The sequence below is a fragment of the Lepidochelys kempii genome, chromosome 5, assembly GCF_965140265.1.
Source record: "Lepidochelys kempii isolate rLepKem1 chromosome 5, rLepKem1.hap2, whole genome shotgun sequence".
NCBI classification, from domain to species: Eukaryota; Metazoa; Chordata; order Testudines; family Cheloniidae; genus Lepidochelys; species Lepidochelys kempii.
The window spans coordinates 121,260,253-121,284,475 of NC_133260.1; the positions used below are offsets into that span (position 1 = coordinate 121,260,253).

The window sequence follows — 24,223 nt, forward strand, 5'->3', positions numbered from 1 at the left end:
AATGTTTCAAATCTTCTGGCTCTTAATCAGAAAATCTCATAAACCAAGAGGAATTTCAGTACTCAGTGCAAATGAATATAAAGTGATAGGTACACTATGCAAGCTTCATGAGAGGATTGGTTTCCATTATTCCAACTGTTTTTGAACTGTACTTGTCAAAAACTTGTTGTCATGAGAACTGCTGCTAAAGTGATAAAGAATGAATTTTTTTAAGTTGGAGAAAAAAACAATTACAGAAGATCTGTTCTTGTTTTCTTGGATGGATTAAAAAGTCTTTCCCATCCCTTGGTTTTTCTTTCTGAACTAAGTTACCCATTGAGAAAGGGATAACATGCTTGTTTGAAACACTGTCTGCTCATGTGAAAGTAATTAGAAAGCAACAAATTAAGGAATAGTTGCTTTATGTGCAAAGATGCTATGGGAAACAGCAGATGTCCTCAGATTCAATTCTGTGGTCACCTGATTGACTCGGACATTTGTACACCTTCTGTGACTGAAATTCAGATAACCTCAAATAGGTCAGGCCATTGCTGCAGCTTGGTAGGAGTTACTTGACACCCTCTTCCACACACACCCCCCCCCCCGTCCCCGAAGCAATGAATAGTATTGGGAGGATGGGTTTACTGGACACCTGTTGGCAGCCAATGCTGCTGCAGTAAATTGCCACTTCATGGGATTGACAGTGTGATTTTACACAAAAAATGAGACACTTAAAAACTAGAAAAGATTTGTCTTTCAAACACTGTGAAACTGAGATTTGAGGGCTTGGGTTTTTGTTGTTGAGCAGTCAGCAAAAGGAAATGAAGTTCACCATGTGTGCTGTCTGGTATACAGAGCAAACAGTGTATTAAATTTTGGACTGTGGCTTTTTTTAATATGGAGAATCATGCCGAGTATTTGGCTTTGTGAATAAGATGTCCAGGAGAATTTGTAGATGTGGTATAGACTTGTCAAAGACCTGTGGCATCTATTTCAATGGAATGCTTTAGAGATTGATTATACAGGTATTAGTAAAATACTGTATATTGGCTTGGGAGAAAAGAAAAACAACAGAATTACCTTTGGCGGAGGGGAAGACTATTTGTTGACAAGGAAAAATGATGAAAAGCCAGCCTGTTCTTCCAAAGCATTCACTTCACACCGAGGAAAGTATCTAATCCATAAAAAGAAAACTAGTAACCACTGAAGTAAAAGCTTAAATCCAAAATTCTCAGAGAATTACAGTAATATGTGCACACAGTGTCCTTGGAATTAAGTAATTTTTTATTCCCAGATAATATTCCACAATAGGCACCTAGGAAATACTGCATTACGGAAGGAGAGCAAACTTGGTACAGCCCTTGGTATAGGCACTGAGAGTTGAGGAAGGTAGAAGAAGGTAAATACTTACTTTAGGTATCCTATCTAAGGAGAGAAAAATGATAGCTTTGTGAGAGTATTAATTTAAAAAAAAAATAGCAAGCAAGCTTAAAGAAGTTTGTCAACTTTTACCCTTACAACAGCAGTTCACCACTATATATCACAAGGAAAAGTTAGCACCTAAATTTGATTAGAAATAGACTTGATATATAGCTAGATATTCTTGTGGTACTGCTCAAAATGCAGCAGCCATGTTCTCAAACTGTTAAGAAAAACACCATGCTGGTCTCAAAGAGCTTAAAGTTTTAGACATAGAACTTCATAGCTTTTTACAGTTAGCAGCCGCCTCCCCCACCCCCCGTAAATCTGAGTCTTTCTTTGCAGTCAAAGGCAATGGGTAGCCCTACTATGGCTAACTTAATAGATGTCAGTTCTCATAGTTGTCGCCTAGTGGGTAAAAGTGTCTGTTTCATATTTTAGAGAAAGCATGTTCAAATCCAATTAAGTTTCTACTGGCACTCTTTTCTATAAATGTGACTAAGTTTAAATCTTTTTAACATTCTAAAATGCACAAAACCTGATCCAAAATACTTTTAAAAATGTAAATATTGCCTAATCGCCCCAATTGTCTACACTCTTCTCTTTCAATAGCTAGTCTTTAACAAGCCTGTTCTTATATTTTTTCATATGGCCAGAGTGTTTTTATGCCATATTTTCAATAAAAAATTCAAAAAAATTACTACATTCTGAAAATGACAAGCTTTCCCCAGCATGAGCAGTTCAAATCTATTGTATAAAATATTTCTTGTGCTACATAACTGGGAAAACCTGTGTGTGTGGTTATTGGCATGGAAGTCAACATGGCATTTTAAAATCACTAAGTATTGTAATAGTAGTGCTGTTTGTACGTTCATGACATTAACATGGCACTGACAGTAAGCCATGAGGTTTATACTAGAACAGTGTGCTCCAGACTCTTTATCATCCAGCGTGCATGTGAATGCTTTTTACAGTAGTATTCGCAATCAAGTAATTTTAGCTTCAACAAAAGAAGAAGCTGCCTCTTCAGATGCCTTCTGTCTCTGTTGCTGTCGTGAGGAGCCTGTCAATACTGCAAGCCTCATGCCCCTCATAGATATGGTATCCACAGTACCTCCTGCATCTACTATTATATCAGGAACTTATTTTCATAATCATCACAAGGGTCTGCAGTTTATCATGTACTTTGGACCATCTCGTTTCCACTCTGCTCTAATCCATCCCTCTACTAATTCTAATAGTCCAAAGAACCACCACTTTGTTTTAAATTAACCTGTCCTAGAAAGATTTCCTCCCTCTCCCCAAAATGTGTAATTTTCTCTGAAAGTACTCTCCCCTTTGCCCCCACAAGCCAGGTCACAGAAGATTGAGTCCTGGGCCACTGTTGATTTTTTAGTCCATAAAAATAACTACCTCAAAGCTGAGTGTATCGTGGTCCTATAGGGCTAGAAATTTGAAATTTATCTCAGTGGGGGGGAAAAAAAGAGTAATTTGCAGTTTTAAGAAGGAAATGCAGCACTTTCGTATAGCTGTGGAAGAACATGAGACATAGGAATTCAAACTCATAACAGCTTTATGTACAAAAAGGTGTAACTTAGATCAATTTCCCCCACTCCCTGGTGTAGACCAGGCCTCAGAGTCTTCATCCCAATTTCAGATGGGCACAGCCCCACCTCCTTGAGGGACTGTCTTTCTGCTTCCCAGCATCTTCTGCCTTTAGTTTGTCCTTCTCCCCTGGCCTTTCCAGTTTCACCCCTGCTTGCACAGGGTGGCTCTCAGGCCTCCCTGCCTGGAGAACTGTCATCACTCTCTCCTGCTTCTTAAGCTTTTTCCCCTACTGACTGAGGGCTCTGCTGAAGCCTTCTTGCTCCCTGCAATGTCTACAGACATAACTCTAATTTCCTGGATTTCCCTACTTCACTGCAATTTCCTACTCCTTTTGTAAGGGAATTACATAATTCCTCTCAGTTGGGGCTCATCCTGTAATCAGTGTTGGCTTAGCCCCAGGCTCTCCAGCCCACTGGGCAAGCCATCCTATTACACTGTATGTAGTCCAATGTACTCCATAGCAATGTTTTCCCCCCTTCGTTATTTGGGATTTCTTCTTTCCTTCTTTTCCATCTTTCTCCCACTTCACAAAATCTCTCTTCCTTTTCATGACCCTTCCTTCTTTTATTAAAACTATTTCCCACTCAATCTTCTCTGCCCCCTTCTCCTTCCCTGGGTCTCCTGTCCTCACTTGTCCTTGCCTCCTTCCTCCAAATGTGCTGTCCCTGCACCATTTTCTTTCCTCATCTACCTTGTTCTCCACCTTCTAATTTCTTTGAGTCTGCCCAGGTGCCCTTATTCTTGTGTTGCTAAGCATCTTCCACTCTGTTCTGTCCTGGATGCTCATTGTTCTCTCGCTCCTTACTTTCCCTCAATACTTTCTCCAGTTCTCCCAGGTTCTCTTTTTTTCCCAGTCAAATTGTCCCTTCCTACTCCTACTTGGGCCCCAAATCCTGTCCTTCAGACTCGCTAAATCCTGAGTGCTGTTTCCCTGAAACTCCTTATGGAATCCTTGTCCCCTCACTCCCCTTCTCTCCCAAGTTGTATGAGCTACTGCTTTCCTACTCCTAGTCCTTCTGTCTCATCCTTGCATAGTTGGTGTAGAATGGCATAAGGTAGCTTTGTATATATAGCTGGCCCTTAGCCCAGGAGCCTTTGACCCCTCACCAGGACCAATTGGGTACTGAACTGCCTATGGAATGTCTACAGTACAATAAAATGCATGCAGCTGGCTCATGGGGCTTGGGCTGTGGGCCTATAAAATTCCAGTATAGATGCTCAGGCTGGATCCTGGGCTCTGTGACCTTCCCCGTCCCCGCCCTTGTGGGGTCTCAGAGCCTGGGCTGCAGCCTGAGCCTGAACATATACAATGCAGTTTTATAGCCCTATAGCCTGAGCATGAATCAGCTGGCATGGGCCAACTGTGGGTGTTTTCTTGCAGTGTTGACATTACCCATAGTGGCTTCAAGAGATGAGCCTCCTGATCATACTAGAGATTGACATCTGCAGTTTCTGCAGTAAATGAAGCAAGTGATGACAGCCTTGCTTATTACACAAATCTGATTTGTCCCCTGAGCACCATCCATTTTGTGCACTGAATAAGGAGGCACGGGCACTGGGGCAGAGGGTGGGGGAATACTATGTGATCGAGTACCCAAAGAGTGTGTCGTCATGCATGCACACAAAGCGGCACAGTAGCACTATGAAGTCAGCCACTTCCTTTTAAAACTGTCTGAAGATGGGACTCTGGTTTTTGAATACCCACTTGAAGTGGATTACTTTACCACTTTTGACATCTACACAGCAGCTGACTATCTTTGTCAACACTTTCTTGCTTATGCTGTAGCTATTAAAAAAAAAAAAAAAGGCAGGGGGAGCAGGTTTGGGAGTGGGTCATACACCTCGGCTTTGTCTATACTGGCACTTCATTGTCAAAACTTTTGTCATTCAGGGGTGTTAAAAACACCCCCCCCCCCCGAACGACAAAAGCTTTACTGATTAAAAGTGCTGGTGTTAACAGCATCTTTTAGCGACATAGCTGTGTCGCTAAAAAGCTCTGTAATGTAGCCATAACCCTAGTTTCTGAAGGGTAGGTGGCACCAAACCCTATAGTGCAATCTTGTGCCGTTTTCTGAAACAATTCTATGTTTTGGATTATTACTATTCTTAACATAATGTGCTAGTAGGTTTCTGGAAGGTCTCATTTAAACAGCTTTTCAAAGGAATTGGGTCGAGCTAAATGTATACAGTAAAACTACAGTATTGTTATCTGATGAAATAAAACTCTACTTAAAAATCTTTGCCCCTACCCCACTGTGCTGTTTACTTTCTGTATTTTTTGCTCAGCTTGGACAGTGAAGTAAACAAGTCATTTTCACACTTGTTTGTAGTCAGTTTCCCTTTCTGATTCTTCTGCTGAAATACTGGTGGTCTCAACGCTTTAAGGGAAGATATACTGGTAGATCTCAAAAGCCATTTTTCTTACAATTAAAAGGCTGTGTTACTATTCTAACTATCTTCTAGTAAGAAGTGTAACTTGTGGAAAATTAGGTTTAGCTCTCCTGTAAAATTTCTGTGGTAATTTTTCATGGTGTTTGCTGCCTTTTTATTTAAAACATTAACTGGTAAGTTACACTATTACAGCTTTCAGGCTGTGAAATTTAGACATAGTGTGTTTTGATATAATTATTTCCCCTAGAATATGCCTACCCTTATGAAGGTGTGTTAGTTTGGCAGCCATGTGTTGTAAAACTTCATAGAAATATGATTCAAATTATAACATTTTAACTCTCATTAATAGTTCAGTCTCACATGCTTTGATCCTCATTTCACTCTGTTGCTTTAAAGGGACAGTGACTAGATTGTGATGACAATTTTTTTAAAAAAGAACTAGTTTCAAGTGCACATCTGCTGTAGAGTCCCCTGCCTTTTTTTAATTCTTACATTTATATAAGTAGCTCTCTTTCTCTCACCTCTCTTGCTGTGTGAAAGACCCAAACAGGGGAAACTGACGACACAAAAGAACAGAGAAACTGATTAGATAAAATCAAATGCACAAAATAAACAGAAAAATATGGACACTAATGTGACTTTTATAAGCTGATTTTGTGAACTACGTGGTGTTCAGACTGATAGTTTCAATGCTTCCTTGAATCAAACTAGATCAAAGATATGAGGTTTGGTGTGTAGTTCACCTGTAAGACCAGAAATACTTTCAAAGGTGGCTATACGTGTATATAATATATTATTATTAATTTTTTTGCAGACGTCTCCACCTCAACAAGAAAGCAACAGACAAACAACCCTATAGTAAGCTTCCTGGTGTCTCACTTCTAAAGCCATTAAAAGGTGTAGATCCTAATCTCATCAACAATTTAGAGACCTTCTTTGAACTGGATTATCCAAAGGTATGTCTGAGTTTACTTTTTTCACAAGTTGAATTGGTGGTCTTTGCTAGAGCTATCAGAGTATACTGTGAATTTTTATTTTTACACTGTCAGGTTTCAGAGTAACAGCCGTGTTAGTCTGTATTCACAAAAAGAAAAGGAGTACTTGTGGCACCTTAGAGACTAACCAATTTATTTGAGCATGAGCTTTCGTGAGCTACAGCTCACTTCATCGGATGCATACCGTGGAAACTGCAGAAGACATTATATACACACAGAGACCATGAAACAATACCTCCTCCCGTATTGTTTCATGGTCTCTGTGTGTATATAATGTCTTCTGCAGTTTCCACGGTATGCATCCGATGAAGTGAGCTGTAGCTCACGAAAGCTCATGCTCAAATAAATTGGTTAGTCTCTAAGGTGCCACAAGTACTCCTTTTATTTTTACACTATAGATGGAGGCAAACAACTTATGTACACCTTATGTATTTCATGACCTCTGTTTGTTACCTCGGCTTGTTCCTGATATCTCGGACACAACATCCCTACTCATTATTCTGTCAAACCATCTTATCTTGTACTAGATTGGGGTGTATTTGTACTAGCCTTCTGCAATATATTTATGTAACTATTTAGTGCACACTAAACTAGCAACAACTTTGCTAAGTTTATGTACCGAACAGTGTACTTGTAAGCATTTACTTTAATACATGGCTTGACTTTGATTTACAGACTGTTTCAGGGCTCAAATCTTGCACCATGCCCAGTGCTTCAGGCTCTCTCTCTACTACAGTCCCTGCCCCCCCCCCTTTTTTTTAAATGCAGAGGATGTTTACCCATCATTTTGGTAAAGCATAATGCATGAACTGAAAATGATCCAGTGGGCTAAACACTCTTTCGTGGCCATGTTACCATTTTTGTCCCATTTGTACTTTGGTTTGCACATTTTTACATACAACCAATAGACATACTGTATCTTAGTTTTTAATTGTTTTTATTTTTATATAGTGGGCCTGGGAATGTTAGGTTTGGGCCTTGAATTGAGAGGTGTAGTCTTAGAGTTGTTCTGAAATACTGGGATAGGCATTATTACAGTGTGTTTTACAATGCTATGTATATAAGAAGTAAAACACAAATTTTATAGTGACATTACAAATGAGGCCTTGCCGGGACTCCCAGTGGGCATAAAAGGCTGTCTGAGGATTCCTTTCCAGGATCAGGCAGGCCTTCAAACACTTTCCTCCACAAGTACTTGGCAAAGTGTTCTAAGTCCTTCAGGAAAGGGACCAAATACAACATTGCTCCTACAAGCTGCGTTGTCAGGAACTCGAGTTTTTGGTGAAAGGCAATGTAAACACTTAAGCACAATAGCTGGTTTCAGTCCTATTGTAGTAATAATTGAAAAAAATATTTGATAACTTGCAGGTTTAAAAATATCCTTAATATTTTGGGTTCTTAAAATGTAATTGCAAAATAAATTTGTTTTTTGTGTGTGTGAGGGGGAGAGGGAGAGAGAGAGTCAAACATTTAACTTTTCCTATACAATAATGTTTGTTTCCTGCATAAAAATACCTTTCCAGTAACACAAAAGAAAATTATTTAACGTTTTACAAGTACAAAAATGTTCTTTGGGGCTGAAGGCTAGATGTCTTTTCAGAAGTGCTGATAGTATACTCTGACTACAGCATTCTTTACTGATGATACAGTACTTGTAGCTATCTATCTGTAAAAGCAAATCCTTTAGTTCTGTAACACTGCTTCCTCTGTCAAGTTTTGGTAAAGTTTTTTGGACTGTAACTATTTCCTCCATTTTAATAAGTTGTACACCAATTTGCATGAAATCTTTTTTTACTAGTATGAAGTGCTCCTGTGTGTACAAGATCACGATGATCCAGCTATTGACGTGTGTAAAAAGCTCCTTGGCAAATACCCAAATGTTGATGCTAGGTTGTTTATCGGTAAGTAATGCAACTGCATGGCACAATTCATGCCTTTATAAATGGATCGTAAAGAAGCTAACAGCAAAAAAATGTGTGGAGTCTTCCAAACTGGGAAACGTGTGTTTGTCTGTGGATGCTGGTTCTGTAGTAGGACAGCCTACTCAAAGGGAATATAAGTTTCTCATCGACATCCTGACACCAATTAAACAAAACAAACTCCAGGGAGGATAATTCGTGCAAATTAATATTTGCTACTCTCTTCTACCCCAGAATCACTCCTCACAGCGCTAGGGCTGTGCAGCTTATCAATTACTTCAGCCTTAAGGGGGCAAAAAAACAGTTGTGTGTTGGGCCTCGATGCCAGTTGGCTAGGCCTGAATACCCAGAAATGATTTTAGTGTCTTACCACGTACCTTCATGATAGTAAGTCTGCTGTTAAGAAATTTTCCTACTCCACACCCTTGTAGGACAGGGCCACCTCCTCTCCTCTATGTGCCTTGTGTTTAAAGGAGGGGAAAGGATCTTTGGTGCTCAAAATCTTTAGTGCTCTCCCTGCCTAACTTTGAACAAAGCTGAATGATGTCTGGTACTGGGCTAGGGACAAAAATGCCGAGTTTGTTGTTGTTTTTATTTGTATTACCATAGTGCCTAGGAGCCCCAGTCACGGCCCAGGGCACCTTTGCGCTGTCTGCTGTACAAACACAGAACAACAAATTGGTCCCTGCACCAAGGATCTTTTAATTCTATTCTCCCACCCAGTCAAAAAAATCCTACCCAAGAGAGTCATTGCCATATATAATATAAATTGAGTTGGCAAAATCAGGAGAAGGGGACACTAACCCCTTAGAATGCAGTTTCTAAACCCCAGCAGATAGCTGAGCTCCTTTTGTACGTACAGGGCCCTTAGTGCGATAAATAGTAATTTAGTGAGCTTATAATAGTCTCTTCAATACAAAATTTAATAAAACTGTTTTTTGGAAAAACTACAATATCTGTTAATGGGAGGAATATATGTCACATGTAGGCTTCAACTGTCTTCTTTGTTTGGCTAAGAAGACCTGAATAGATTTTCAGAGGTGTAGGTTAGCATTTACCGTTATCACCCTGATTTGGGGGTGGGGAGAAGGGGTATGGAGTCTGTATTCTATTACATATTTGTAAAATAGCTTCTGGATTTTGGAAACATGCATGATGTATATAACTGTTTTTTATTTTTAATGTTAAGGTGGAAAAAAGGTTGGCATCAACCCAAAAATTAACAATTTAATGCCAGGGTATGAAGTTGCCAAGTATGATCTCATATGGATCTGTGACAGTGGAATCAGAGGTAGGTGTATGGCAGTGGTTCTCAAACTTTTGTGCTGGTGACCCCTTTCCCATAGCAAGCCTTTGAGTGCGACCCCCCCCCCCCCAGTAAATTAAAAACAGTTTTTTATATATTTAACACCATTATAAATGCTGGAGGCAAAGTGGGGTTTGGGGTGGAGGCTGACAGCTTGTGACCCCCCTCCCCCCCAGGTAATAACCTCATGAGCCCCTGAGGGGTCCTGACCCCCAGTTTGAGAACCCCTGGTGTATGGTGTAATGGTGGTGTTCGAAATATTCTCTTGAAATCATTTACTTTAAAAATACAGTACTACTTACTGATTGCTTGCTTCTTGGCTGTACCTCTAGGCAGACAATTTAAATTCTTATAAGACTATACATTAAGATTGACTTCCAGTTGACTTACAACTTGTAAAGGACACTGTCTGTTTTAATTTGGGATCTTAAATGATATGGCTTCTGAATTCAAATATATGAAATATAGTCTTTACTCCAATTTAGTGGATTTTTGTTTGATCACGCCAAACCTAAATTACGCTGCACCTGTGTGATTAATGCTCAGTGTGTAACTCTGCACAGACACAGGTAGTAAATGTCATAGCATTGGTCTTGCCAATTGAATAATTGATTGGTGGTTTTGTACACACACATTCTAAGATGAATAAGTTAAAAAATAAGAGACTTCAATCCTAAGTAATGTCTTTCAGTTAAAGTAGCAAGTCCAGTTTTTAGATTTAGAGGACGTTTGCACTTCTAAAAATGAAACAAATATTTTGATACTTCTAGTGATTGAGTTACTAGTACTCTGATGTCAGGTCTCAATCATAACTATTTCTGCCTTTGTAGAAAATCCAATTTTAAAAAATTGGTGTCAGTTTTTATTGTCCCACTGCTGCCAGTCTGCAAATTGTTAGAAACTTATGCTAGACTGTAAATGTTGACAGCTCCAGTCTTAGTGGAATTTTTTGTTACACAAAAATATAGTTCACCAAATTTGTGGCCAACCTTTTCTGCACTTTTAGTAGTAGAATAGGAGTTTGAATATATCTTTATAGAGTGAACTTCACGACCAATAATGAACAAATGGTTTCATAGAGTGCAATGTTCGCATACTAATAATCTATTTATCATTTATTTAGTAACACCAGATACCCTAACTGATATGGCCAATCAAATGACAGAGAAAGTTGGTTTGGTCCATGGCTTGCCCTATGTAGCAGACAGACAGGGCTTTGCTGCCACTCTAGAACAGGTGAGTGCAATATTGCTTTCTTTTGTTGTGGTTTCTTTCCAACAATATGTTTTACCTTTAATGAGCTTTTAAAAAATTTATTTATTTATAATTTTTTTAAAATTATTTTGACATTCGCATGCATATTAAGCCTAGTTTACAGGAAAATGTAACAGTGTTGACAGCCTGTGGTTCAGTGTCTAAGGGTATGTCTACATTACAAAATGAGGTCAAATTTATAGAAGTCGATTTTTAGGAAGCGATTTTATACAGTTGATTGTATGTGTCCCCACTAAGAGCATTAAGTTGGCGGAGTGCGTCCATGGTACCATGGCTAGCGTTGACTTTTGGAGCGTTGCACTGTGGGTAGCTATCCCACAGTTCCCGCGGTCTCCGCTGCCCATTGGAATTCTGGGTTGAGCTCCCAATGCCTGATGGGGCAAAAACATTGTCATGGGTGGTTTTGGGTACATGTCGTCAGTCGCCCCTCCCTCTGTGACAGCAACGGCAGACAATCGTTTCGCGACTTTTTTCCACGCGGGCGCCATACTGCTTTCCGCAGACGGTGCAGTAGGGCTGCAAACTGTTGTCATTGAGTGCTATGAATCCACCTTGCAGGTCCTCTATATCAGTGGTCTCCAGACTTTTTTGATTGCTCACTCCTGTCAGTAAAAATTTTTTGAGCACACACCCCCAATATATGTATATTTATTTATGTATAAATTATATACATGTACTACTGTGCTAATATATTGTGTAAATTATAAAACATTCACAAATTTTAGAAATTAAAAAACAATAAGATAAAGATGAAATGATATTTTTAATTTTTTTTATTACGGTACATAAAACCTTTACATTTAAAAAAAAATGTATTTTTTAGTGAGAGCAATGTGATTAAATATGCTTTATTATTTTTGAAAATCTTAGTTTAACACTTTGTGATACAGCAGGCGCTCAGGGTGGGAGTGCGGTGTCTGGGAGGGAGTTAGGGTGTGAGAGGGAGCTCAGGGTGGGGGTGCGGGAGGAGGCTCAGGGCTGGAGCAGGTAGGAGGTGCAGAGCACTTACCTGGGGCAGCTCCTGTTTGGTGCAGGGGGTGTGCAGATGGCTCTGTGCAGCACAGTACCACCCCCATGCCCACGATTCTGGGAGCTGCGATTCTGGGAGCTGCTGCCTCACCACCTTCCTCCCCCCCCCCCCCCCCCCCCGGGCAGGAAGGACCACCCGGAACACAGGGGCTTCAGGGCCCTGGGCTAAGGGGGCCCCGGGGCCCTGGCCTGCAGCTCTAAAGCTCCTTTTGGAATGCAGCCCTGCGAGCATAGGCCGGAGGAGCAGGGGCAGCCGCACAGCCAGTGGCCAGAGAGAAGCGGTGCTTTCCCCTTCAAAGAGCTGCTTCTCTCCAGCCGGCTTTGAAGAGGAAAGTGCTGCTTCTTTCTGGCGGCTGGCTGTGCGGCTGCCCCTGCTACTCCACGGGCCGGAGGACTCGGCCACCCTTCCTCCCCCCCTTTTTTTTCCTCCTCCGGCGGTGCTCCTCCTGCTGCGCCCCCCACCCCTAATCAATCATCTTGCGCGCACCCCACTTTGGAGACCACTGCTCAATATGACTGTTGTCATCCGCCGCTTCCGCTGCAACTCTGCTCTTGTCTCGCCATACCACGGCAAGCGTGCAGCCCGCTCAGCTGTTGTGTCCTGGCAGCAGACAGTGCAGCAGGTTTGCAAAACTGGCCATCCAACCACCGCTTCCCCTGCAACTCCGCTCTCCTGCAGACGCCATACTACTGCAAGCATAGAGCCTGCTCAGATCTCCGCAGCAGTTATGAGCATTGTAAACACCTCGTGAATTATCGTGTAGTATATGGAGAACCAGAACCTGCAAAAGCAGACGAGGAGGCGATGGCAGCACACTGGCGAGAGTGATGAGGACAGACTTCTCTCAAAGCACGGGCCCTAGCAATTTGGCCATCCTGGTGGCAATGGGGCAGGCTCATGCCATGGAATGCCGATTCTGGGCCCGGGAAACAAGCACAGACTGGTGGAACCACATAGTGTTGCAGATCTGAGATGATTCCCAGTGGCTGCAAAACTTTCGCATGCATAAGGGCGCTTTCATGGAACTTTGTGACTTGCTTTCCCCTACCCTGAAGTGCAAGAATACCAAGATGAGAGCAGCCCTCATAGTTCACAAGCGAGTGGCAATAGCCCTCTGGATGCTTGCAATGCCAGACAGCTATCGGTCAGTCGGGAATCAATTTGGAGTGGGCAAATCTACTGTGGGGGCTTCCAAAGCACCACATAACTGAGAGATGCCTCTATGTAGTCCAGAAACGCTGCCCTGAATTCTCCATCACATAGTGAAATGTGTAGTCCTATGACTCAGTCCACCTTTCACACTATACATATATTGACTTGGATATCTACCTTTCCCCCTTTTCCTTACCCTCCTAATACAATATTACTAGTGATACTGTGCATTGGAGATAAACAAAGATCTAGCTTAACTCGTGTATGCTCACTCTTCTAAAATCTGAATTTGTACTCAACAACTTTGTGTATTTTTAAATTTACATGACCCTATAGGTTCATTATTGCTAGGATATGGGTACCAAAGGCCAAATATCCTGATTCTCAAACATTTTTGCTTGCTTTTACAGAATCCAGGGAATAGGTTTTTAGGATAGATTTCAGCTTTAGTGCTATCTGATAACATGCTTTAATTTTGTAACTTCCGCAACTTAGTGTTTTGGTTTTGAAGAACTATAATCGCAATATTAATATTTTGTCAAGTAACTTTAATGATGCTGTTTTTTTTTTTACATTTTAATTGATGCTGGCAGTTGGAAGAGCAAAGTTCAGTTTACAAACTGAAACTTAATTGCTTAGTCTCTGACACGCTATTGATAAGCTTAGCAGAACTGTTTTTTGTTGTTTTTTTAATAATTTCAACAGATAATATAGATTTTGTTTTTAAGCATTTTCTATTTTTATTGATTTTGATTTTCACAGTTACGGAAAATTTTTGTGGGGATCAGACAATAATTATTTCATTACAGACATTGAGATGCTAAAAATTAAAGCTTTATAACCGTTTAAGCACAAATGGTCAACATCATATGTCAAAGTATACAGCATAAATATCCTTAAATCAAACTAAGTTCTCAAGCAACATTTTTCTTAATTGAAATTTACAGATAGGCAAGTGTTATTGACAAATATTTTTGTTGGTTGTGTACAGTGTGTGTACAGTGAAATTGATATTTGGGAGTGTACAGTGAAATTGACATTTACGACCTAAAAACCTAATCCTTCCAAGCCTAACTGTTGACTGCTGCGTGTGTGCCTGTCTGTCTGCAGATGAGCACAAATGGTGGATAGGGCTGGTGACGCGAGCTCTGCTGGATTCCTCATAGGCCCTTGGAAGTTCTTCTAAGATGATTATGATGTTTATAAGTGAAACCTCAGCTTAATATTTTTATAATAAATAACTCCAAAATTCTCCATCTACCTTTATTAATATCAATACTGTACACCATTCTGATTTGAGGACTCATGGGACCACAGATTAATTTTATTCTAGATCAAGTAGTTTTTAAGACAGTTCTTCAGAATTGCTTGTTCTGTGTTCTGCACTAGTGTTATAGATTCAAATGGATAGTTGCAGAATTCTAGAAGGGGTAATATGTTGTATATGTTCTGGTCTCCTGTGTCGTAAAACCTTGTTTTATCTAAGTCTGAGTTCTTGGACTATGTACTCATAATAGGGCAGTGAAACACAATAAATACTTTAAGTGGGAATGAGACAATTTAAAGCAGTAAGAATTGATAACAAATATAATACATTAACAAGTAAACTGCTTTGTGCCTAATATAAGATGGGAGATTGACATTTGCATTTTTAAAGTGAATAACTTTTGAAACAAAGCTGCTTTCTTCAGTTTAGGACAAGAAGTGAAAGTGTAGTTTTTGATTCTTTCTATGCTGTTCTGTACTGTGCAGGCAGAGGAGTTTCAAAGCAAATAGATAGCACAGTACAAAAACGATAGCTGCTTGAAAGGTTTCTGCAAAGTTTCTTTTAGTGAAGTCAGCCGCCTCTAGCTAGCCATTGTCTTGTCAAAATCTTTTAGAGAAATAAATCTGATCGTAAAAATGCCATAAGTGAAGTAGAAAATCATTTGACTAGAAAAATAACTTGCACAAATTGTCTGCATAGTTTTAATGCCCAATTTATTACTACTTTTATCTTTTTGTAGGTATATTTTGGCACTTCACATCCCAGGTCATATATTTCTGCCAATGTAACTGGCTTCAAATGTGTAACAGGAATGTCTTGCCTGATGAGAAAGGATGTATTAGACCAAGCTGGAGGACTGATAGCTTTTGCACAGTACATTGCTGAAGATTACTTTATGGCCAAAGCAATAGCTGACCGGTAAGATAACTTCCAGTGAGTCTCCTTTAGACAGTATTAAGTTTACAGTGTGTTCTATACTTACATTCTTTGTTTTTGTAAGATAAAATTAATGCCTCTTGGTTAAGTATTTGATTTGAGGCACATTCACTGTGTATGTTTAAAACTATGGTAGGGGTTCCCATGTGGCGTATAAGTAGCAGCATAAGCCCCCTACTCTTCTGTCCCCTGTGCATGAAATGTCCTCTCTGAATTAATCTGTAGGGCTACTACCCTCTACTCCTGCAAGTACCTCCTGAAGAGCCACTTCTTCTGGGACCTCTGCAAGGAGTTAGCAAACAGGTGATGGCCAGGTTGTGCAGCATTGAGGATATATGGTTTTATTGTTTTAAAAAAACCCTTTCAGTTGATTTGGAACCCCCAAGCTATGCACATACTCTCCTGTGGAAACTTATTTTCATTACCGTGCTCATCCCTTTTCTCCTACTGTTAGTCACATTCTTTGCATCTTGTTTCAAATAAGAGTGCAAGGTCTTTTTTGGGAAGGTACGTGCCTACCTAGTGCCGTGTCGGCCCCAAAGAGATTGTGATTGATTCTAGGCACTGCCACAGTGCAAATAAGTAAGCATAATGGTGGAAATGTATGTCCATCTATCCTATATGAATAGATCCTTTGAGATATAATTAAACTCGCATCTCAATTTCAGAAGTCTACAAGGGATCAGTTTTTCTGTGAACACAGCACAAACATAATCTGTGGTGTTGCTGTTGGCTCAAGTTTTCTGAAGTAGTAATATGTGACTCCTTTTTCAATTATCAGTCTCTCTTGTGTGTGGAGAGAAATTATTGCTTATATTCAACATGGTAGTTTAACTGTTTTTATTACAGCATATATGACCGTGATAACATGTCCTTCAGCAGTTATACTTGAGTTGTTCTTTACATATGTTGTTTGGAAGTTACTTATGACGTGCATTCATTTTCAGAGGTTGGAAATTTGCAATGGCCACACAAGTTGCAATGCAAAACTCTGGTTCATATTCCATTTCACAGTTTCAATCCAGAATGATCAGGTAAAAATTCCAACTATATAGATTTTTCTCCTGTCTTTCTGTGTCATTGCCTCCAATCAGTTCTCAATTATAAGGTATAATGCACTTTTCTGAACCAGTCATTTGACCTAATAGCCCAAACAGAACTACTAAAGTACAGTAACTCCTCTCTTAACGTTGTCCCGGTTAATGTTTCGTTGTTATGTTGCTGATCTATTAGGGAACAAGTTAGTTTAAAGTTGTGCAACGCTCCTTTATAATGTTTGGCAGCTGTCTGCTTTGTCCACTGCTTGTGGGATTCTTGGGAAGAGCAGCCCTTCCTTGTGGGGATTAGAACCGGGGGGGGGGGGCAAAAGCCCCCCCATCAGCTCCCCTAAATTCCCTGTAAGGTATGTGGCTTGGTAGCTGCCCAGCAGCTGTTCAGATGGCCTTCCCCTCTGCCTTAAAGCTGCTCCTGGGAGCTTCCAGCTTGCTGGTGAATAGGGGTGCTGATGTCAGGATGTCCCCCTGCTCCTCTCTCCCCGACCCTCTCTCCACAAAACAGAGGTGGGGGACAGGGCTCGGGGACAGAAAGGAGGGAGCTTCCTGGAAGCTGCTGTTTCCAGTCTGAACTGGCTGATCTGCTTAAAAGGGCAACATACTTAAAGGGACAATGCACATCTCTCTCTCTCTCAGCCCTGGTGAGGATGGCGGTGAGTCGTCTGCTGCTGCTCCCCTGTCGACTCCGCTTCCGCCTCTTGCGAGCTGGAGTTCCGGAGTCGATGGGGAGCGCGTTTGGGGATCGATCACTACCCGCTGGATCAGAATTCTAACTATGTATTATGCAGGAAAGCTTGTCTGGTATTAAAAATAGACTTTATATTTTTAATTTTAGGTGGGCCAAGACTTGCCCTCACTCATGCATGCACCCCCCAGCATTTTGGAAAGTCAGCACCTGTGCAGCCGTGCACATGCTGTTAGGAGGAGGGAGTGGCGCGCTCCAGCTGCGTAGCGTGGGCTCATCATCGTGTTCAGTTTTTGCAGGGTAGTGTTTTCAGCTACTGCCCGGCATCTATTGTGTTGCCTCCCTCCTGCCTCTGTCCATGGGGGAGGGATAGCTCAGTGGTTTGAGCATTGGCCTGCTAAACCCAGGGTTGTGAGTTCAATCCTTGAGGGGGCCGTTTAGGTGTCTGGGCCAAAAATTGGGGATTGGTCCTGCTTTCAGCAGGTGTTTGGACTAGATGACCTCCTGAGGTCCCTTCCAACCCTGATATTCTATGATTCATGCTGCCTTGTAGAGCGTGAGGCTACATTAACAGCAGCATATTAACCCTTGAGGGCTCAGCCCAGTGCTAGTTCATCATTAGCAGCAACGCATTCCCTGGGAAATATCCCACTCTCTCTTTCTTACTCCACCATCTCAACCAAGCTTCACAATCATTCATTGCTGTGTACAGTATTAAACTGTTTAAAATTGTTTAAAACTTATACTGTATTTGTGTATAATGTCTTTTGTCTGGCAAAAAAAATTTCCCTGGAACCTCTCTCCTCCCCATTTACATTAATTTTTATGGGGAAATTGGATTCGCTTAAAATCGTTTTGCATAAAGTTGCATTTTTCAGGAACATAAATAACTACAACGTTAAGTGAGGAGTTACTGTATCAGTTTACATTTTTATGCAGCTTTCATGCGGGAGATCTTTCTAATGTATTCTTGAGGGAGAAATAAACACTGAAGAGCAGATAGAACAAATATATAAAAACGTAAGCAAGCATTTTTTTAAATACTTCAGTACACTCCAGTAGAGAAGTTTTGGACTTTATGTGCAATAACCATATAACAGGTATTGTTTATGCCAGTATTTGCTCGAGTGGGTATTGAGCAAAAGATTAGAAGAGTGTTTTATTGAAAAGCAACTTAAAGCACAACTTATTGGGGGGAAATGGAGGGAAATGGAAACAGAATTTTAACTGTGTATTATGCAGCAAAGTTTGTCTGGTATTAAAAATAGACTTTATATTTTTAATTTTAGGTGGGCCAAGCTGCGAATTAACATGCTGCCTGCTACGATAATTTGTGAGCCAATCTCTGAATGTTTCGTTGCTAGTTTAATTATTGGATGGGCAGCTCATCACGTTTTCAGATGGGATATAATGGTATTTTTCATGTGTCATTGTTTGGCATGGTTTATATTTGACTACATTCAGCTAAGGGGTGTCCAGGTATGTAGTTGGAGTCCATATTGTTCTGTGTCTTATACTGAAAGATATTGCTAATTCCATTATTTCTGTTAAAACTGACTTCACTTGAGAATCTTGTATAAAACACCATCCTGGGAGACAGGATAGAATTTGGCCTCCTGCATTTGCTGCTATCTTACATTCATGCAACCCCAGTTTAAATCGGAGTGTAAGGCAGGACAGAATTTGGCTCTCTGCTCTAGCTTTGTTCTTTGTAAACACTGCCTCTCTGCAAACTTAGGGAATTTTGAAATATGATATTTGAAAGACAAGCATCTTCTTGACATTTGCTTACGTTTGCCTGCCCTTTTCCCTTCATGTTGTTATGCACTCAAATGCCCAGGGAGGGAAAAGGTATGAAATACTTGTGGCCTAAAACCTAGCTTATTCATGGTGATAAAAGAGGAGATTAGTGGTGGTGTGTTTTTTTGGGTTTTTTTTTAACCTGCTTTAGCTGCAAAGCCTGTGGGTATGTCTCTGGGGTGAGCTGTGGTGGTGATTCCTAGCTTGAGGAGACACGAGCTCTGATTGAGCCAGCACTCTAAAAATAGAGTGTAGCTGCTGCGGCATGAGCTGGGGGAGGGACTAGCTACCCAGAGTACAATCCTGTCTAAGACCATAGGCATGAAATTAGGATGGCCAGCCCCTGCCACCTCTTGCATGGCCACGGCTGCACTCTATTTTAACATGCTAGTTTGATCAGAGCTAGTGCCATCAGAGCCCGTGAGCTGGGAATCACACCCTTAGCTCTAAGTGTAGGCATATCCTGTGACTTAAGAAAGCTGAGCTGTTTATACATTCACCCTGACCTGAAAATGGAACAGAAAAATATAAAATCAGCAGTAGAGTTGCAATGAGGGGACTTAATATTGGGGGAAGGGGGTGGCAAGAGGACTTCAACAGAATTTCAAATGTGGGAAACCACTACATGGATCATAGTGTTCTGTTCTCAAGATGGCACTGCAGGAATCTTTCAAATTGCTCCTTTCTTTCTGCACCACCACCACTCTCCCTCCCTCTTTTTTTCTTAAAAAATAAAAAAAAAATAAAAAAAAATCTTAGAATGGAATAGCAGTGAAATCTTGCTTTTGGTCTTGTGCCTTGTCCTTCTTGCAGCACACTTAGTGGTGTGAAATTGATTCAAAATCAGTTTAGTTTTACTACTGGAGGCAAAAAACCAACAACAGTACCACTCCTTCAGAGCAGAGGCAGAATTGGAGATTCTGGACATTTTTACCTTTCTTCAGCTTGCCATCTGACCTTTGTTTTGGTGATGCCCGTCCAAATCCTCAGGGGCATTTCACCCTCCTTGCACCACACTGTCAGTGTACTATGGCCCAGGGAGGAACATCTGGTATAAGGATGATCCTGCAGTGGCCTTAGGGGCTCATTCTCTACACACCTTCTTTGCTGTTGTTCTAGTGGGGAAGGGAGAGGCAGAACCACATGCCCCACTGCGCTTCATAGACCCTGGTGTAGGTGCCTTGGTTCCATGTGGCCCTTATAGGCTGATGGGACTTAGAAACATCTCTCCGGCTGCTCTCACACGGCGTCTGGTGGAATGCATGCACCATGAGCAAGGCTAGCATTGGGTAGTGCCAGTGGGAGCTCTGTGCCAGTTTTGCACTCCCCTCTCCCTCTCCCCCCTCCTCATCTTATGTGCTTTTTGTTTGGAATGAAATACACCCCGTGCAGAGGGACCAACAGGGTCTGGGCATCATTTACATCCTCCTTAGACCCGGTTCTGCAGGCTTAAATGGTGCATAGGTCTTGTGCCAAGCTCTCTGTATAGGGTGGATTTCACTCTTTGGGAGTACCCAATTATCTGGCTCACTAACTACTACGTTAGTGTGTGAGAGAGGTTTTTCCAACTCATCCATTGCCTAAATTGGAATGTCTTATTTGAAGGCATCTTCAAATGAAGACTATAAAGAGACGGCTAACTGGCTCAAGTTTCTCATTAATCTCCTTTCCCCGCGCGAACCCCCCCCCCATCTCCCCCTTCTGTACACAAGTGATTTCTCAAATCCTGCTAATCATGCTGTGATCCTATCATTTAATGTGTAGCATTCATCCCGGCAGGTGAATAGTTAACTTTGTTCAACAAGTACAACAATTTTCAGACTCTGCATGTGAAAATAATAAAAGCTTTCTTTTGACCAAGAGTACTTTTGAAATTGTATCTTCTTGTTTCAGAGTAGCAGCCGTGTTAGTCTGTATTTGCAAAAAGAAAAGGAGGACTTGTGGCACCTTAGAGACTAACCAATTTATTTGAGCGTAAGCTTTCGTGAGCTACAGCTCACTTCATCACTGTTAGTGTGTTTCTAAGTGTCAGAGCCATCTCCTTGTAAAGTTAATGAACTTCACTGGGTGTTGAATCAAGCCCCAAATCATTCCACTGTGGCTGAAACACAGTACAGTATTGAAAATACTTACTAAATGGGTTGCTTTGAAATTGGGCAGGCTACAGAATGTTCGCAACATGGATGCTGTTGTATATTTAGAGGATAATTGCTTAACCAAACACAATTTAATTGATAAGACTGTACACATGTGATAATACTTACTTCTCTTTAGCCAAGATGTGCCCATCAAATAAATATTTATTAATGTCTGCTTTATTCCCAGGGTGGTGGTCTGTGTTTTTCAAAACTTGATTATGCAGTAGCTTGGTTCATCAGAGAATCCATGACGATATACATTTTCCTATCTGCCTTATGGGACCCCACTATTAGCTGGAGGACAGGACGCTACAGATTACGCTGTGGAGGCACTGCAGAGGAAATCCTTGATGTATAGCCCCAGCTTTGTGACTGTATTTCAAAAAAAGAAAAAAAAGGAGGGAAAAAAAAGTATTATAAATTATGTTTATATAAATGCTTTTAAAAAAATCTACCTTCAATAGTTTTATTACTTGTATGTTTTGGTATTTGTTCTTTAATTTATTTTGCATGGCACTTGCATCTGTGAAAAATACATCTGTAGTTTTGGCCAAATGGTACCTTCTTTTTTTATGTATAAAAGGAAATCAAGAGAATTGGTCCCAGAATCCATTTTCTTTATGAACGTTCTGCAGTAAACTCTAAAGACCGTACCCTTCAGTACAGGAAAAGCTGCTTGCTCTGTGGTACGCTATCTTAATAAATTGAGAGGTAAAATGGCCTTTGTCCATTGGGTTGCGGCAGATTGGAGGGTAGCATCGCTACAGAAGTAGAGCAGGCTTCTGCGGCATTTGAAAGATGGAGCTAGTAGCGGAAGACTAGGGGAGAAGTCCTTAGATGCTTTATGCCTACCTCTTGGAGCTGCTGCAGAGCAAATATAAACTAATAGATAACTAGGCCTTGCAAAAAACAAAAGCTGGAGTCTTGTATTTATATGTATATATTAAAACTATTTTTTTGTCTCATTGCAGTGAACCAAAAGTGGACTGAGTTTGTTGGGGTGCGTGGGTGGAATTATTAGTTAGCCATGTGTTGAGGGCATCTTTTGGCCAGCTCTGATTGGTTCTGTCTTGAACCATTGTTATCACTGTGCTGTAATTAGCCTAGCTAATCCCCTGCATCATTCCTGTCCTCTTTAAGGAGTTTTTTTGTTTCTGTGAGTTTTGATAATTGTATGTGGGGGGGGGGGGGGATGCATTTCAAAAACATTTCACACATGAGCTATTTTCTTACACAATGTCTTATTGTTAATAAGAATGTAATTTCATGATGCAGGTATTTAATATCTTTTTTAATTGAGCATATAATATACCTATACTAGTCATGAATAAATATTAAATTGCAGTAGATATTGTGAGTATATCAACGGGCAGGATGAATTTGCTGTTACTGATTACATTATAACCTTAATTTAACTGAGTCTACACTCTTGGCTTTTTGCCTTCTACTTTTAGTCTAGTCTTTTAAATTGGATTTTTTTGTATTCCAATGGTATGATTAAGGACTAGATTATAATCAAGCTGTAAATGCATGCTGTACTCTTTCCCTCTCTGCTCCTATGAGCTTGTTTTCCTCCCCCATTGTGAGACTGGTCTTAACTTGTGGTGAACTGGACTTGTTTGGTTTTTTGTTTAAATATTTAAAAAAAAAATTAAAACCGTACAAAGCAAAATTGGAGAGGGAGATTGCATAAGCCTTATGGTTTTTTATAACTGTATACTGCTTCTTCTTGAGAATGGGATGAATGCTGCTAAATGCAGGGCTAGCATTGTCACTATGGCAGCTTTAAATCCTAATTTATACGCCACGCCACTCCTACGTCAAAGCATAATGTGTAGCATATTAGCAATAATTATATGTATTTATAAAAAATGGACATTTTTTCACCTTACTGAGCCAATCCATTACTTGTCTATCTGATATACACACGTGTGTGTACATATCCTGGGGCAAAATGCTTCACCCAGCTTCATATTCTTTTGCCTTATGACATCACTGAATTTGTTTTTGAAGGGCATTTTTTCTATATGAAAACAAAGGCTTTTTGATGCATGTTCCATTCTTTACATGTGAATCAGGGAGAAACTCTTCCTGAGGAAAGGTGCACACTGAAAACCAGTCTAGTTGTGACCCACGAAAAGGTTGCTTTTTTTAATCACTACTATACAGCTGAATTTTGCTGACTGTGTATATTTTATTTGTTTCATGAAGTTTGGTTGATGCCATTCGTTGCACTGCTAAAGTGAAGCCAAGCTTGTTACTTAGCTTTATGCTGTTCTCCATGCGGGCAGCGTAAAAGAAAAACCAAAAAGGGTGAACAGACTTCATTTTTTAAACGTTTGTAGGTATGAAGAATAACTGTTCTGATGTGCTTTTTTGCATCGGTGGAGCCTTCGTCACTAAAAAAAGACGAGACTTCACTTAAGCAAACAGCTTGATTTCTTGTATTGTTAGAAAGTTGAGTTGACGAAATGGAAACCAATACTTTTGACTATTGCAGAGGGCACTGCAACAGAACTGCATAAAAGTTATGGTTAAATATGGTTAGTTTTAAGTCTTGATCAACAGATGTCTAGAATATACCATGTTTATTATTTAAAATCATTGTCTTGTTGTTTTTGTTTAAAAAAAATAAATTTTGAATAAATCAAATGTTTGGAATATAAATCTGTTTTTACTTTATTCAACTGAACTAATGTTGCCTTAAACACACACACACACACACACACACACACACAAAACTTGTGTTACGTACCAGTAGTTGTCTTGGCAGTAAAATAAAAATGTAACTTTAATTCATAGCATTTCTCTGGTGCTATTCTCTGTAATAACTGAATCCAGATTCCTACAACAAATATGATCCAGTTACTTTTGGTAACTGTGCATGGCAGATCATTTGTAGAAATCTGTCCATACTACAACTTTGAACTACTTTAAGGAACTCCACATGGCTTCTAATTAACAAAAGACAAAATTTAGAAAAACCAATCTTCTGAACACATTTCAACCTAACAGTTCATTTGTGGAGGGTTTGCTGCAGAAACATGGTAGGTTTCTTACAAGCCACTCAATTCTTCAACATGGTGTGAAAAAGGTACAGGGTTGCAAAGTGCTTACTTCCCAACCAGAAGGTAAACAGAGATTTAATATGATCATGCATTAAAATAAGCACGCCTTCAATTGCTAAAATTAGATGTTGACTTCAGAGATACGGACCTGTGGTTTTGTGCTGTTGGACATTTTGAAGCTTACATACCTGTGGGGTCTGTTT

The 24,223-nt window shown here is 40.3% G+C and overlaps 1 protein-coding gene across 4 annotated transcripts in view; it reads left to right on the top strand.

Annotated features, from left to right (window-relative positions):
* The window catches only part of UGCG (UDP-glucose ceramide glucosyltransferase), a 35,089-nt gene extending 11,485 nt beyond the window's left edge, over positions 1 to 23,604 (top strand). The window contains exons 2-9 of one of the 4 annotated variants that reach the window (XM_073345622.1): positions 6,212 to 6,353; positions 8,191 to 8,293; positions 9,501 to 9,602; positions 10,741 to 10,853; positions 15,081 to 15,259; positions 16,225 to 16,311; positions 18,304 to 18,493; positions 21,140 to 23,604. In XM_073345622.1, coding sequence (XP_073201723.1) covers positions 6,212 to 6,353; positions 8,191 to 8,293; positions 9,501 to 9,602; positions 10,741 to 10,853; positions 15,081 to 15,259; positions 16,225 to 16,311; positions 18,304 to 18,493; positions 21,140 to 21,310 — 1,087 coding nt within the window. In that variant the 3' untranslated portion in view covers positions 21,311 to 23,604. Of the gene's footprint in view, positions 1 to 6,211; positions 6,354 to 8,190; positions 8,294 to 9,500; positions 9,603 to 10,740; positions 10,854 to 15,080; positions 15,260 to 16,224; positions 16,312 to 17,953; positions 18,035 to 18,303; positions 18,494 to 21,139 lie in introns of those variants that run through there. The other 3 variants (XM_073345625.1, XM_073345624.1, XM_073345623.1) reach the window with 3 other exon arrangements.
* The last annotated feature ends 619 nt before the right edge of the window (positions 23,605 to 24,223 follow it).